The following is a 16,957-nucleotide window of genomic DNA, read 5'->3' on the forward strand; positions in this document are numbered from 1 at the left end:
ATGGAATCCTTGTGACTGTAGGGCTCATTAGCGGCCTCTGTCTCCTAATCGAATTGCTGGTCATTGTTTCCAAAATGTGCCAACCAACATTCAGAAAAATCCACTGGCGCAACATTTTCGGCTTAGAAGATCATCTGGCACAAACGAATTTCTACTCTGTGATACAGGTTATTCTTTACCTGTGTTGTTCTTTTTCGTACACGGCCGTTGGGAGGGGGTATAGCAACTTCAATGTAGTCATGGCGTTTAAGAGTGTAATGCTTCCGCTGTGCATCTTCAGTGCAATGCACTGTCTCGAGTTGCTCCCCTTGGTGGGTCCGTTTGTCTGCATGCTACAGAGCATGATCGTCATGACCAGCAAATTCGTCATTGTTGACTTTCTCATCCTTGCCATCTTTGCACTTTTTTTTCATGACGTCACATACGGTGACGCTTTGTCTCACTTTAAGACATTCTCGGAGGGGCATTATTCCATATTCAAACTGGAACAAAGTGAGTTTGGATTCGGTGCAGACCCTCCCTTTTACATGCAATTCGCTCATCTCGTTTTCTACTTCCTAACAGTTGTTCTCCTCTTAAACTTTTTGATCGCGGTGCTCTCGGAAGCGGTTACGGAATTTACAGAGTTGAAGAATGACTTTATGCGACTGCGCCGTCTTGGAATGGCCCTGGCCATTGAGGACGCAGTGTTTTGGCCCCTGGCTTGGGCAATGAGAAAGGTGGGAGTAAGGTTACCAAAATGTCTCGAGCCACACCCATATATCATGGTGAAACGAAGTGCATTATTTCGACAGAAACCTATTTAGAATTTCCTATGGCAAGCAAGGATGCCTTGGTCAGAGAACAAGCGCACGCAGCGATTCAAAGAAAGCTGAACGTGGTCTTAGCTCGGCCTTCTGGCTGTGACTTTTGGATGATGGATATTTCAAAGTGTTTCATAACGTGACTTAAAATGCAGTTATAGCAGTTATAAGTAACCAGAGCGGACAGTCTGCCGTATATTTTTGCATTTTAAGTCATTTTATATATAGAACACTTTGAGCCAAGCACTTGTTATCACATCTTCCTATTCTGGTTTACATGCCACACATCACAACCCGTGCAATAATCTCCACAACTCAGGCAATTATGGTAGAAATAAGCGCAAATTGTGCCATTAATTTGGCATAGAGCTACAAAAACACTGATTTATCTACTTATTCAGGACAGCTTCATCAATATGAACCTATTAACAGGTGTGTTTAAACTATCGTCTAGAAATGCCAACCAGCAAATCCACATCGTGTGCCATAGAAAAGGAAGTATTCGTGGTTGAATCTGCCTGCGCTTTTAATTCTTTTGCTGTCGTCTGCCAATCGCTTTGGTAACCATAGAGGACAGTGACACTATCGGAATCCCCGCACTGATATAGACCTCTTAACAACCATCTGGGCATTCAAACGGCAATAGAGGTTCCGGGTCGCCACTTGTGCGCGAGACGATGCTACTAATAGATATACATGTACATGTAGTTTCCTAGTTTATCGACGCGACCTCTAACGGTTTATGTGGAGGCCTGTGAACCAAGAAGAGCCCTTGAGCTGAAAGTCATTCAAAGTTCATCGGAAGCTGCCTTTGCTTAACAGGAAGATTTGTATATAAGATGCCTGAGGTAGAAAAGGGAGATTACAAGGTGAATGTCATCATGGTCATAGGGCCGGGTCTCAAGCAATTCAAACATAGAAGCCTTCGTCTGTAAACCCCGTCACGATAAGGTCAGAAGGGCCGCAATGCCTTCCCTTCTCTCTAGGGGGTATCCAGTCACCACCTACCCGTTTCATCATGTTTTGATCCACTGCGACAGGAAGAGGTAGTCTGCCTGTAGTCTCAAGAAGAGGACGTTTTTTCGATAGTTGCAAGATATTGCAAGATTCACTGGTTAATAGGTTATGTTGGGTAGCTCCACCAGTTTTCGAACGGCCATCGCAGAATTTCTAGGCACGATAGTGATACCACCCTTCGTCACATTCCTCTGTCTGACTCCGCTGCCCTCACACCCTTGCTCTATTTACCAAGGTGACATGTTCAAGCACTTGGCGATGACCAGGCATTGTTGAGCACTTCCTGGATGACCCCTTGGCGGTCCCGTCTCAGCAATAAATAGAACCAAGTGACCCCGTAAGCATTTGACACCCCCGGGTCTCGTAAAAGCGGACAGTGATCGCGCCGAGACCCGCGACCAATTTCTGTCCACGCCCAAATATGACCCTGGTGGATGACCTTTGAATAGCAGTGTCGAATGTGATCGGTTTTACTCAACCTGGTAAGCCGGCTCGCTATGTCAAAATTTCTCGGCCAGGGTTCAAAATTGTTTTTGTATTTGAAAGAGGAGCGAATTTAAACCGGTCCATGCTTTAATACCGCACCGTTGACGCATACACGGGTCATTTTATGTTATCGTGGGGGAGTTGTGGTGCGGTGTCATTTCTTGTGACATGCCTGATGGTGAGGAAATATATGTATTCGTAATGTAGTATATTTCTGGTGTGTTTCACTGTTGCAATAAATCATACAAATCCTGAAAATCTTTGCTTGTATTGTTTTGTGCTTGTTGCTCAAATTTGAAGCATACAGTATCAAAATAAAGAAAGAGCATATTTATTTCGTGCACACAACACAAGTGATCTCCATCCCATTGACATAGTGTGGACAGGGCAGCGAGCCACAGATTCCTTGGACGAGATGCATCAGACCCTGATTGTCATTTCTACTTCCGCCCTCTGTCGCTTCCGGTGCTTGATCCACGCATGCGTACGAGTGCCATCCTTTGTGTGTAAAATGGGCAGTCATCAAGTATCCCCAGTATTCTCTCTTCCATCCTGGGTAGCACTCCCTTCGTCCTGGAATCATTACCTGCAAGAGGAATGGGACATTTGCGCTAAGAATGTATTAGCTTATATATATATGCCCTTGATGGCTTACCAGGATGAGTGTACACTCTGTGGTGTCCGCTCTGCGATTAATTCTCCTGTGAGCCAGAACTTGAGTTTGTATTCCGTTCTTATCTAAATTTCGCGCATCGGTGTCGGGCACTCTCTACAGGACCCATCCCGAACTTCACTGCAACACTCGGCACTAAGGACCGAGAGCATACGCCCCGACTAAGTCTGGATAGGCAGGAGCCAGTTGACCAGATAAGGATGATGTTCCACGAGGTCGCCGATCTCGCATTATATTGGCACTGATGACTCTTTCCTATAGTGTGTTACCCAACTGCTTTTCCTTTGGTCTGCAATGGCACAGGCCTTTACCCAACTCATCAGCAAGCCCTCTTACCTGGGTAACCTTGGCCTTGCTCCTGCAGACAGCACACACCACGTCAGAGTTATGGAGGCCAGCGGGTGCGATATTGCTAGTATCAAGGAGCACCTCCTGTGCGGTGGCGAACTCGATCTCCACACCATATATTTTGGCGGTGTTTTCAATTGCTGTGGTGCTCTGGGGGTGAAACTGGGCATCTCTTGCTAGACAGAGGTACTCGGCACCGCCAGCCGTCTCCTGGTAGTGGGCACCTCCAGCTATACCTGGAATGGCGACCAAAAGACAGTAGATTATGAATGTGAGGTTTTCCTTTTTTATCAGAATCAGATCCCTCAAGTGATTAAAGACTTGACGTCCATGACACAACGAACTTCCAAAAATCTATAGTACCGTACTGTTGTCTTCTTTTTTTATGTCTCTGAAAAACAGATAGACATCTGCAAGTTACACGTCTACGGGGTCTAAACCGACAAATGCTATACGTCTTCCCTTCGTTGAGAGGCTCCAAGCATAGGCTACTAACTAAAACAGGATATGATCTGAAGGTCATTTTTAAGTGGTGCCGATCACCTACCCGAATATACCAATTCGGAGTCGTCATCTGGGCAAACGGTTCTTCCCCATCGGATGTAGAGAGCGCCACCTTGTGGGTAACCATTCTGAGTATGACTGTCTGCCGATCGTTTCTGTCGATTTGCTTCATCCAAACCCTGAAAAATTGTAACAGATACCACTATTAAAGAAACGTAACATTACTGACCTACTGGCACATGTCTAAATGATGGCTGAAGAAAGACTGTCGTTTGAACCCCTTCATCATCAGATTGACTTAAAAAGGAAAAGTCCAAAATCTGAAAGGGGATCTTAACGTATACCACGCTATCAGATCCTGCAAAATTCATAGCATTCGTGAAAAGGTGTTTATAATGTAATGGAGCCACACCAACCTCTCTCCTAAGCAACCTACTCCGCTCTTCATGGAGATCGTTTTGTAGATGGACATTCCATCCCACCAAACCTACTGCCAGGCACCCGAAGAAGATATACTTTGCCACGGAAAGTTTTGAGATGGCCATCTTTCAATACCAACGGTCGGATAGTTCGGTAATAACAAACCTTTATAAATGTCTCGATTGGTTTCCCGGTAAAGGCCTATCTGGGGCATGGGACAATAATGAGTATAGTTTACTTATCAAATTTGACTTAGAGCCAATGAATGGGATGCGTGTTATCTGCAGAAAGCTTTTTCTTGATAAGTAAGGTCAATTGACAATAATTTAAAAAATCACTCCTACATGTATGTATATACCAGCACCTTATGAACATTCATACACTGACATTAAATACATATACATTCATATTGGCGGAGGAGCTTTCAAGAATATCGAGGTATTTTGCAAGATTGCACAAAACGCCGTCCTATACTGTATTACAACTCGTTCTCGATATATGAGAGAAGTGAATTGTTCTGTTCGTTTTAGCTCCGTCAGTCTTCTAAGTTGGTCATTCTTTGTCCCACGATCTTTATTTATAACGAATGACCAAAAAATAAAATTTAGGTCACGCACTTCCCCTGTTCACGGGCGATGGTGAGCAAGTCAATTTTTCTTTTATAGCTCCGAGCAAAAGGACCAGCTTTATTTCTATGCGGACAATTTACTATTATTCTGAGTATCACTGCGATCTCTTCGGATGTTTATTCGACCTACTTTCGAGGCTTTCGTGAGCCTCTTCAATAGGATGAATACATTGCCAGTTTCCACGCGCCAAAACTGAGCCTGATGACACGTCGCCCATGACAGGCCCCACGTGCCATTTTCATGACCCAGTTGACTATAGACCAACCAATCACGGATCATCTTACAACTCCTCAACCAATCACAGGCTAACGCGGTAAAGTTTGAACTTGATGTCGCACGGCCGCATGCCAGGTAGTCACATTTGTTATGGTAAAACTATGTCAACTTTTTTTTTACTATTTACCCGGGATAATTCGTCCTCAACTCGTTCCCGAGAATGGTTTTTCCCCGCATTATGCGACCCCAATGTTAATTCGTCCCGGTGTAACATCTGTGGTTGTTCCCCATGTGTCAGTGTTTCCAAACAATAGGCAGCTAGATAGACCACGACTTTTCAATAGGGGGGATACACAGAAAAACTTGTCAATCTATTTTTGAGCGTTCCCAAACAATGAGGGGAAACACTCAAAAACAGAAACACTCAAAAACATTACACCGGCGTTGTATTTGGTCGAATAGATTGATGATAAAGACAGATGAATTAGCCATATCACACAATGATATAATAATCGGGTCGTAGCGCGGAATGTGCAGCTCATCTGGGTTTTACTGAAAAAAGTTTCAGCGGAAACCGGGTTAAAGTGTTAAATCGGATAAAAACCTCTTAGTTGATAATTTACTATTAGCGCGAACTTTTGCCAGGCTCATTCGGCTGGGATGATGTTGTTTGAAACGACGACAATTACGAAGAAATGACCCAAATTTCGAAGAAAATAAACATTTGTTAATTGTACACAACAACAATCATCCACGACACCAACAATGGAAAGTCCACGTATCATAAGCATCCTGAGGTCATTGAGATGTTTTTATCATCATAGACTTCTTCTCTTGTATGACCACGACCCCGGGCTGCTCACGGCTTACCGAGAAAACAAAAAAACGGCAAGGTATCTTCTTTTCCCGCCAAAGAGTACACCAATATCTTCAATTTACGGGCTGTCTACAATCCACGTGCCCGTTCTGCCTGCACGGACCACAATCCGGCAAATCATCGGTGAAAGGCATTGGGTTGTGTCACTAAACAGTCCTCAACAATGCTTCCCAATTTGCTATCAAGATTTGACATTTCCCTTTTCATAAGTCACCAAGGTTTCAAAGCAGCCATAGTCAAACCTTTCTAAAGAGTTAAGATGAGTCCGGTTCTATCCTTAGTAACACGCTGACCATGGCTGGCCTGTCTCACATGCCCGGCCCCGCAACAGGGACCAGTAGACTCGCTCCCTCAGGACACGTGCTGGAACTCGCGCCAGGCCATAGCGAATCAGTCAACCGGAATTTGCCCCCCAAGACAGCGAACGAGTTTCCGGGGGTCGCGTGCTGGTAGCTCGGTACACAATGGACACGACACGGTTGCGCGAGGTAGGATTTAAATGTAAATATTCCCGCGACCCCAATCTCCACCAATTGTAGCAGGCGTTGGCACGGGCCGGGAGACAGGCGCCAAGATGACACAAGGCGTCCGATTGGTCCCCTGTGTTGGAATTCGGCATGAGAACTGGACCCAACAATAAAATTTAAAGTACAATAGCAAACAATATCAGAGACACGCGGATGAGAATGTCAGATAAAAATAGTAACCCCGGGAGAATATCATCAGATACACGCGAATGCCTCTTCATTTTGGGACAGGGAATCAGTCAAACCACACGGGACATTTTATTCTTGGAGTACGAGAATGGCGAACTTAGCCAAGGAGAACGCCCTTAAGTTAGGTATGGCGTGTATGGACAGATTCTACGGGCAGAAACAGTTATTAAGAAAGGTAGGATGAAGTTCCCAATGTATTCAATTTCCCAATTTCGAATTTACCGGTTATTGGCCAGAGGCAAATTATCAGCAAGTTCATAAATTCATGGATATTGTGATTTACGCATGTATGCTTTGATTAAATAAGAATTTTAAATGTTATGTCATCTGAAAATGTTCAAAGAGTACGTTTTAGGCATCCGTGGTTTTGGTCATACGCGGTTCCAACTTTCATCATAGCTTATGATCGTGACGGATACACATATAAATCAGTTGGTCCTGCAAATGGAAGCCAACTCACGGACAGACACCAAAGTTCCCTGAAGATAACGTTATTTCGTCAGGCATTTTATAAAGATTAATTTGACGTGTCTAACTTTTTTTTAATCGATTGGCTCGTGAAGCACGGTCAGGACATCACCTATCACCCAGCCTGTGAACCACTATCTTATAGTGTCAATATGTATTGTAAAATGTGAATAAGCATTGTAAAGTCATCATTATGATACTACAATGTATGTTTACTTACACATTGATTGAAGCGAATAACGCGCATGCAAAGTCGTCATAGCCATGCCCAGCAGTCAGTGAACTGTCATCGCGCAACGGACCCATTCCCGGCGCTATACTTACAGCAGCTGTATTTGAACAATCAACACGTAATAACGGCTCTTCTTGTGTACATGTAGTTGTATTTGAACTGTTAACGCGTAAAAACGGCTCTTCTTATGAACCGTACTTGTATTTGAACTGTCAGTTCATAATAACGGTTTACTGTCAACGTGTAACAACGGCTCGTCATGTGTGGCGATCAACTGTCAACGCTTACACCTAATAGCATGGAGGACTACTAGTATTTGAACTTTCAACGCACAATAACGGCTCTTTTACTTTCAACGCGTAATTATGGCTCTTCGTGTGCATTACATCTGTATTTGGACCGTCAACGCGTTATAACAGCCCTTCTTCAGACTGTAATTGCGGTGAGGTACCATAGGAGACCGTGTGTGGCAAAAATGCATAATCTCAATGTCATGTTATTGCTACCTTTTACGTACAAGCTTTTCGAAACTGCGTCAGTTCCCGAGTATACAGGGAAACACGAATCGTTTGGACTGTATACATGGAGTACGGTACCTTCAAGGTTCAAGGCGTGTCTGGCTGATGGCAGATATTTGATGCTGAAACTGGTTTACAATGATATCTATTTTGAAGGGTAATCAAATCCTACATCCCGACTTGACCTTGACAGCTCCTTGTTGACAAAGCCCAATGACACGGCCACCCTCCATTTCATCTCTAGGAGGCACGGCCCTCACGTACCCCACATTGACGGAGGCTGACAGCAGCTGCATTTGAACCCGTCGCATCGTAACGGACGACCGGATCAGTAACCCACCGACATCTGCTGCGGGTCACGTGCAGTCGCGGGCAATTTGGATCAGTCTCCCTCCTATTCAAGTAGAGTAAAACGAGCAGGAGCGCTTGAAATGCCTGTGCCAGTGTGAAAGTAAATTTAGTCCCAATGATAAATAGTCCTAGTCTACATGTAATAGTAGATTACGGATTATGGTGCTTGACCATTAAGGCCATGGTTTGAATACAGTATTATAGAAAACATCTGATTACCCGAACTTTTTATCAATCCAAATTCAAATTGCACACAATTATTTACTTAATACTTTTCTGTATTTGTAAGGCCGAATTTGCTTTTTTAACGTTTAGTTCATCACGTGTATTCTAAATTCAAACATTTAAAATTGAAAGCAAAACCGCAATGTGATAGGCTGCTTCGAAAAATACAATGAGCGCCTATTGTCACCGGAAAGGTAATACTTCCTCTTCAGGGCCACTAAAGTTTTATTCATAACTTATTAGGCCCAGAATTCGCTTGCCGGCTGTTATCACTATACGGCTATTGTCAACAATAAGCGCGTCATTCTTGAGAAACGCGTTACTAGTCAAGAACTTTAAAATACTTGTGGAAATTAAAATTGCCGTAGAGTGAATAAAAAATCTGCCCAAAACGGCTGAAGCACAGAAATACCGCGTCGCTCTTGAAAATAACAATAACTTTGCTAATGCCTCAACTCTTATAATCAATTGTGGTGGTACTTTCAAGTCTTTTCGACACATCCGACGCCGGTTTTCAAGCTTTATATAACACTCGAGCCTGACCACTTTACGGGTGATATGAGGTCCATCGAGGACTTTTTGCGGAAGTTTTAGGCCGTGTTTGATGAAAAACGGAAGATACTTGTGACGTTCTTTGACTCCGTCTTCCTGTAACGCAACGAATACCTCATTGGCCACAATGCTCTCGTGCACCTGGACGGCGTCTCCTGGAAATCCTATCTCCACCTGTTGCTAACAGCCCCCTGCACCATCGGTCACCATTACGATTGAATCGTATCTATCTAGCCCAGACAGCGTGACGGGCTACTAATCCTGCACCCAGCCTCCCCGCCATAGAACCCGAGATGAAGCTGGTCATGGTCCGTGGACCATCTTTGTTGACCCATCTGTCTAAGCTTATAAATCACTGCAAGGCGAATTTAATAACAACATCCGACACGTTCCTTCGATGTCACGCGAAAGTCCTATCAGGATCCCAATGCATGTAGCTGTATCCAATACAAGCTGCCTCATATTGATTATAGAAGGTGACGTACAGAAACATGAAATTTCCTCACTGCTGAAGATGTCTTCGGTTGTCCCCATTCGGAACGCGTTAATGACATGCTGAGACAGAACGATACCACATCCAAACATCTTAAAAAATTTATTTCGAAACTCGACTTTTCTGCTAGTTTGTTATGCAAGCCGCACATCACACATCGCTTCACAAAAGCTCCTTCCCAATTAAGTTTCCACCCGAGGTTTCTAACAAATCTTTCTGGGTATGATCTCACCGCTGCTATGCTCAAAGAATAAATCTGATACGATTATTAGAGAAAACGGGTTATAAGTTTCATTATAAACCCTTAATAAAATATAAAAGGTCGTCCGTCGTGCCCTTATTCACCTCTCACAGAAAAGGGTCTAAAGATCCTTATAGTCACCCCTAAGCTGCTGAAGTGGAATGTGTCTAAGCATTAGACTCGATGACAATACCGCGTGACCTTGTAAAATATTGTAAATGATGTTCAATAGAATAGTAAACACGAGAAGGCGACCTTTATAGGATCCGGCCATCCGTATAGTGTCATCGTATCATAAATAATTGTTCAGCGTCTCAGAGAATGATGGCATTCTTTGACACTCTGAGAGCTGCTTGGACTTGCTAGAAATTCCGCAGAGAACCTTGCAGATTCGAGATTCCCATGACAAACAACGACGGGTTCTTTTTTGAGAATAGCGACGACAGCCTTCAAAATTGCCGGTGTAGAAGTTTGCATGTGTCCTGGGATAGAATGTGCAGGGAACAAAGGATTTCTGGGCAACTAATAGTTATTCCCAACCCAAGCTGAGATCAAGAATTCTTCATCCAATGAAGCCAACTTGTTCTTTCCCGTCTCGAGATTTCGACCCTCTTGATCATCGTCCTCGAAAGCACCACAGCCAATGCATCGTGTGGTTATGGCCCGGGGTACATGGTTCTTTCAACAGGCTGTTATTTTTCACATCAACCCGGAAATAAACCGCTAAAAAGAGACAGTTGTCGTGTTCGCAGCTGCAAAATTCTCTCCCCGTATATTTTCAGACGGATAATTTTAATTACCACTTGAATCCTCTTACTAAACCCTACGTAATAAAGTTAATTTTATTTCTGCAAGAAATCTCCGAGCCATAAAGATCCCGAAATAATTAGTTTAAAATATCGCCAGCATCTGCCAAAAACCCATCGAGCTGGTACCTCAACTTCGCAGTCCGTTTTACCCGAAGTTTAACAATAGGGTGTTTATTTCTGGTCCTCAAAAAGCAACAGGCCAAAATTCCTCCAGCCGCCCGAACACCACGTGAAGTGTCTTTACCGCACTCACCCCGGCGCACATCAGAGCACTCGCCCTAAAAACTCCCACGGCAGCTGGAGACAGGCCACAGGCCGAGAGGAGGCTATATTTAGGCCGAGGAGCAATTCAAGTACGGTAGAAACCTCACAAGACTCCCAGGGGTTGGTGAAGTATCCGCACGTGTGATATTGAAGAAGAATAGCCGATGGAAGACAAAATTAGGCCCAATTCATCGCAAGTTTTTGTGGTACTAAAAATAAATTGGAATTGTGGACGGGGCACACGTTTTGATGTAAATTTTCCTACTCCATTGTAACAGTTCGACAATGCCTGTAGCCCTGGACAGAATCAGGAAACCGGTTTCTGTTTGGCGGGAAAGCTTCTCCCAGCATCCCAACCGGATGCAGACGTTGTGAGATATTCGAGAATCAATTATTTCCAATGCATGTGCGGCCCTCTAAAAAAATTCTAATAATCATTGGCATCATCTCGAATTGACAACACAGTGGTCATGGTCTACGTAAGACGTCCAGTCAATTACTTCGCTTGAGGAAAGTTGAACTGGCCAATCACAAGGTCTGCATTCTGCATCACCGATACTGTTTTCAGAAATGAACCAATCATATGACAGTCAGGTCTGCTTACGTAAGATTCGTAACTTCTGGAGTATAGTGTCGCCAGTAAGACTCTCAAACAGTACAAGTTGATGAGAGAAATAGTGTTATGTTATTTCCGGACTGAAAAAAAGTAATCATGAAAATATCAAAACTACATGTACGCCATCACCTTGGTAACAATCTGCCATGTTGTGTTTTCCAGATAAACAAACCTTTGGTCGAGAAGCGAAGGCGGGCAAGAATTAACAGCAGTCTCCAGCAATTGAAGACATTGGTTGTCGAATCAATCAACAAAACGGTAAGTGGAAAACAGAATGATGCTTTTGTCCTAATCACGATATGTCTTCTCCATACACGTGACAGTGGCCCCTGACTGATCATGATTATGACAACTATAACCTTGATGTTCGCCTCTTAGTGAACATCTGTCAAAAACGTTATGGCGTAACGAGTCGACCAGTCTTAAGTCAACTCAACGGCCACAAAGCTGTCACCTTCCTATATAGTCGAATAAATGGATATTGTAAGAGACAAGATAGCAATCCAGCATATGGTGCATCCCAGTAACATCTGAACAAAACCCCTAAGGTCTATTGACCAAATGTTCACGTGCAGACACGGACGAATGCCCGGTCACAATCCCGCAATTTAGTCTTTTCATTCGAATGTCGCGCGTCTCCTGTCGCGAGTAAGGATAAGCAAATCAGAGCAGAGCTTTCGAAACGGCCATGGGCGCTCAGCCAATCAGAATGCCTGGCGTAAGTGTCGTTAAATTTAACTCGTCATCTCCACACACGCCTGCTGTCATGGAATGTCGTCTCCCGCGGTGATTACGTAATCTTTATCCTTTATAACTACGCAAACATCTTCAACGTGTGCCAGGCGATTTAGGGCGTTTGATAAACGCCACAGCTGAATTGCTTTGGATATTTTTACATTTCTGGGTGAATTTAATGGTTTACACAAAATGGTTACATAATTTTGATTTGAGAAGCGTGAGCATGCGGGTGTGAAGTTTGCATGACTGGTTTTCCAAACGACTCAAGATTTTATTTCTGAAAAATATTGACGGGGATTGCGCAACACTTCGAAGCCGAAGCGACACTTAAATTTCATTTTTAAAAGGTTTGACAAAGAGATTCTGGTAACAATGCATTGTCGCCAAAAATATCAACTTTGTCAACGTTGCCGCGAAGGAGATGACGATTTGGAGGGGGGGGGGGGGGGTGGATGACGAGAGGAAGCTTGGTGTCGCTGGGTTACGCGCTGGACATCAGCTTGCACAGATATTTTGTAACGGAATGAGAGGACAGTTCAAATCCACTGCCTCATTTAATCTACAAAGGACTGCTCGTTGAAGGACAACCCCCATCCTTATACGGGATACAGCAGAGACGGTTAAAGACATCCGTGATTTGAATGACATTTTCATACATTCACCATCTGAAAAGGCCGGAAGCGGAGACAGGCAATTGTTCTGGCACGTGAGCACACGGCCTGTGCCACTCGAGCCGCCAGTGCCTTCGGCGAAATCTCATTGAAATAAGTAGACTAGGGGTATTTGCTCGTCTCAACAAGGACCGATTGCTGTTTGTCCTTCAACGTATGACCCATCAGCGGAGACTTTTGCTCCCCACCCCCGGCCTCCCCCTCGCACACACAGAAGCTGATAGACCTCAGATATCATCCACAAGCAAAGAAAATTAAAATCATTATCAGGGCGCAGTCGCTCAATCGTTTAATCCTTGAAGCGTTCAACTATCCGCGGAACACTGCAAAAGGTTCCAATATCGGTGTTGGGTGGCAACATTCCTTATGCTATCGGCTATTCACACAACTTATAAAAAGAAATAAATCTCAAACATTCCCGTAAGTAGCTTGAAGCACTGAATTGGTTGAAGGATCAACATTTTGGCTCGCGCTAACAGCCATTCGCGGAACACAGCCCCCAACCATATTTAATATTGCCAAAAAGGATAATCGCAGTTTCGATAGCAACTTGTTCGGCGTGTCTGCTACGAACTTTTTTTCCCTGTCACCTTGGGCATGTTATATACCGGCGCACGATACTTACCCATGACGAGATAAACCTGGCGCGGGCCAGCAGCCTCATCAAGCGCTTTTTTATCATTTTCCTTACTTAGATTTTATATGCCTGGTGCGAAGGCCCTTACCGAAGCGTATATACGCCCAGCATCGCATTTGGAAATCAGGAGACTGTCGTCTGGTGTGTACGCGTGACAGGACGACGAGCAGCGCACGAATCTCCGCAAATCAGACCCTTCTTTTATGATTCAAGTATAATACCTGACATTAGTTTGTGGTTCAAGCGTTTTGAGTGTCACCGAATCCTAATTTGGCTCGGGTTAAGATTGGAGAGCGTGTCACAAGTTATCAGAAGTCTTGAATGAAGTTTTGTCAAGTCTTGGACCAAAGGGTCGTGACCTAGATTCGCTGAAAGGACTCGACAGCATTCGGCTCGTGGGTCCTGCCTCAATTGTTGAAGCCGGATGCGAGAGTTTGCAATAACCGTGTTGCACGAACCGAGGAATGAATAATGACAACATTATTTAATTTCCATTATGGGGTTAGAATGAAAGGACAGGAAACGGCCCAGGATCGTATCCCAGAAACTGAATCAGGACGCGGGAAGACGTCGGGACGGATGGACGAAGTCGCCTAAAGAAATGTCAGTGCTGTGACCGTAATCTTTAATCGGACACGTGCTTACTGATTATCAAAGTGAAAATTTGATGGGAAATGTAGGAACTGGTTTGGGGACACGTTCGTGTTTTTTACTAGATCTTTGATATTGGTCATGTTGGTGGGATTTGGTCACGGGTGAGCGACTTTTGCGGCCGTGGCCTAATTGGTAGGGGAGGCAGATGGTGTGAGAACTTGTTTGCAAAGATGAGATAAACTATGCTTTGGCGGTTTGTGCGGGGAAGTCCAAGGCGCGTTTGCCAAATTGCGACAGACGTCCCACATTCCTTGCGACCGTTTGTGTCCGCACTGAACACAGCCCTCTCACTGCTCGAAAAATGATATTAGGCTCTCAAGTTTTCCCGTGGCCAGAACACCTCCTTTCCAGATCGCAACTTCGGTGACCTCTGAGCTGAGCTACACACTCCCCTTTCCAAAACTTGTGGATGTGCGTCAACTGTTCCAGACTGGTTTTAATGATTCCCTTGTTTTGTATCTTTCAGAGCTCACCGAAGGCAAAACTGGAGAAAGCAGACATCCTGGAGATGACGGTTCGATACATCAGAAACATGCAAAGACAGCAATATGCTGGTAGGTGGCTCCCTGTCTAGAATATGCCAATCTAGCTTGCCGCCAACCCAACCCAATATGCTTTACTTGCTAAAACTGATGTGGAATACCATTACCTCACTTCTAATTAACGCTCGTCCATGCATGTCGAGGAGCAGCATCAAAGACAACGCAGTGCTGACCCTATCAGAAACGAACCGAACTAAGATTATTGGACAAAACACAAAAAGGGAAATTTTGGGGGGTGAAAAGTTGACTTGTGTACAATTGTAAGTAAATGAAAGGGAAACAAAGAATTTAAAGAGTTTGAGTCAGGAATTCCATGTTTGTGAATGTACCAATGTCAAGGGTGTGATTGTACCAATGTACCAATCACAAAACTGAGAAAGATACCAATCCCAATGGGAAGACTAACCAATCACAAGGTGTTGCAATGAATTAACCAATCACATGGAAGTAACTTTAAAACAAACCCATAACAGCATTGAAATTGAACCATTTTAGTAATTGCAACTGAACCATTCATCCATTATTTCTCTTTCTCTCATTTTAGCTGCTTCATCCGATCCCAAAGTTGTCAACAAATACAAAGCTGGTTTCAAAGCCTGTATGTCAGAGGTCGACGGATTCTTCGGCTCAATCGATATAAACCCAGACGTCAAATCACGCGTTCTTGACCACCTGAAGTCATCAGCCGAAGCTGGTGCCTCTCCTGAACCGAAAGAGAAACGAGATCCTGAAGAAGAACCAGAAACGTCAAAAGCGCCACTGAAGACATTACAAGTTCGAGACATGCAAAAACCGAAATCTGTTGCCTGCAAGAAGTTGATGATGCAATCACTAGAAGTGCCATCAACCCCCGTTTCCTCTGTTAAATCTGTAGTGTCAGAACTTGCTCCTGTTAGTAGCAAAAGGGTTGCACCGGCAGCCGCTTGCGGTAAGGCTAGCGACACCATCTATACATCACCTAATGTACCGATGAAGCAGATGAACTATCAAGCACAGGATGTTCCAGTCAGTCGTGCACAGTCATCGACTTCATCGCGGCCAGCACCGTACCATGTGCCAGCACGACAACAAAACCAAGGACTAAGTTACAGGGTGACGAACCCTAGGAATCTTGCGCAACAACAAAACAATACTGTCAGTATGTATGCGCAGATTGCACCGAGACCACAGAATGTACAGGCTAATCGACATATCCAAAACATTGCACAACAGGCACCAAACTTTGCACAACAGGCACAAGGCTTCCTGCAACAGGCACCTGCACCAGAGAGCCAGATGTGGAGACCATGGTAACTAAAATCAACTTCTTCGCAAACCGAAAAGGCAATTGGTCACTAAAGCCTATAATTCATCTGTGGAATACTAAGTACACACCACCATTTGAAGAGGTTTCATAATGACCGGGGCTTTATATCTGGTAAACGGGTGCTATGGAGACTTTTTTCAGTGTTGTGTTGAACATTTTGCATGACGTGTGGGTACTGTGCTAACTTGGATTTAGCATGAAAAGATGAACATTTTGCACTTGTACAATGAAGCCTGTGTGCTTGGATTTTATCTTAAGAAAGATACATAGAATTTATTTATTGTAAACAACTTCCCAAGGAGTGATGCATGAGTTGTTTATCTTGTTATTGTTTCATTTTATTGTTCAACTACTGGACATTTTTGTGAGCAAGCATCGGCAAGGTCCGAGTATGGACTGTATACTTAATTTGTTATAGGCATAAAGGAAAACTCAGTGACAGTGTAAAAGGATTTCGAAACCGATTACAGAATGGTGTGGTTGAAAATGTACTTAATTGAGAAAATACTTAGATGTTGTGTTTTTCTGTCAACATTATTACAGTGATTACAAACATATGCATTGAATATTCACTACTTAAAAAATTCTGTGATTTACAAAATATGATACATTGTACATGTCATTTTTGCTAGTTGAGCAAGTTCCCCCTCATTTTTCAGTTGTATGATGCTTTCTTATGATCATGATACATGTACATTTAACTCGTTCCCGACAGATATTATAGTGGTTTGCTCGGCACCACTACAGAACTGACAATACAAGAAAAGATGGTCACCAGTTAGTGTAAGCTGATTTTTACTTTGTAAAAAGTTTCAAAACGTTTGCTTACATGTAGGCCTGAATATGTAATATTGATAAAAATTGATTATTTGCTTTATAATTTGGTCACAAACCATGCAAAAATATTCATTAATTGGTCACAAAACCAAAATATATATCATAGTAGTTATA

The 16,957-nt window shown here is 43.6% G+C and overlaps 2 protein-coding genes across 2 annotated transcripts; one reads left to right on the forward strand and one right to left on the reverse strand.

Moving 5' to 3' along the window:
- Window positions 1–2,555: 2,555 nt before the first annotated feature.
- LOC135496934 (short-chain collagen C4-like) lies at window positions 2,556–4,459 on the reverse strand. Its single transcript, XM_064786532.1, has 4 exons — window positions 4,248–4,459; window positions 3,875–4,010; window positions 3,316–3,563; window positions 2,556–2,892 (listed from the first exon to the last, which is right to left on the reverse strand). Exons 1-4 carry the CDS (start codon window positions 4,374–4,376, stop codon window positions 2,638–2,640), a joined length of 768 nt encoding a protein of 255 aa, XP_064642602.1. The 5' UTR covers window positions 4,377–4,459; the 3' UTR covers window positions 2,556–2,637.
- Window positions 4,460–6,824: 2,365 nt separating this feature from the next.
- Window positions 6,825–15,993, forward strand: LOC135496565 (transcription factor HES-1-B-like). Its single transcript, XM_064785927.1, has 4 exons — window positions 6,825–6,864; window positions 11,621–11,716; window positions 14,625–14,712; window positions 15,245–15,993. The coding sequence occupies exons 1-4, from the start codon at window positions 6,826–6,828 to the stop codon at window positions 15,991–15,993; spliced, it is 972 nt and encodes a 323-aa protein (XP_064641997.1). The 5' UTR covers window position 6,825.
- The last annotated feature ends 964 nt before the right edge of the window (window positions 15,994–16,957 follow it).

The sequence above is a fragment of the Lineus longissimus genome, chromosome 12 (assembly GCF_910592395.1).
Source record: "Lineus longissimus chromosome 12, tnLinLong1.2, whole genome shotgun sequence".
Lineage (NCBI taxonomy): Eukaryota > Metazoa > Nemertea > Pilidiophora > Heteronemertea > Lineidae > Lineus > Lineus longissimus.

Coding starts and splice junctions, on each gene's coding strand:
- LOC135496934 (XM_064786532.1), bottom strand. CDS start 4,376: ATGGCCATCTCAAAACTTTCCGTGGCAAAGTATATCTTCTTCGGGTGC. Junction 3,564..3,874: donor CTCCGAATTGGTATATTCGG/GTAGGTGATCGG, acceptor TCGCCATTCCAG/GTATAGCTGGAGGTGCCCAC. Junction 2,893..3,315: donor GCAAGGCCAAGGTTACCCAG/GTAAGAGGGCTT, acceptor TTCCTCTTGCAG/GTAATGATTCCAGGACGAAG.
- LOC135496565 (XM_064785927.1), top strand. CDS start 6,826: ATGGACAGATTCTACGGGCAGAAACAGTTATTAAGAAAG. Junction 6,865..11,620: donor AGAAACAGTTATTAAGAAAG/GTAGGATGAAGT, acceptor TGTGTTTTCCAG/ATAAACAAACCTTTGGTCGA. Junction 14,713..15,244: donor GCAAAGACAGCAATATGCTG/GTAGGTGGCTCC, acceptor CTCTCATTTTAG/CTGCTTCATCCGATCCCAAA.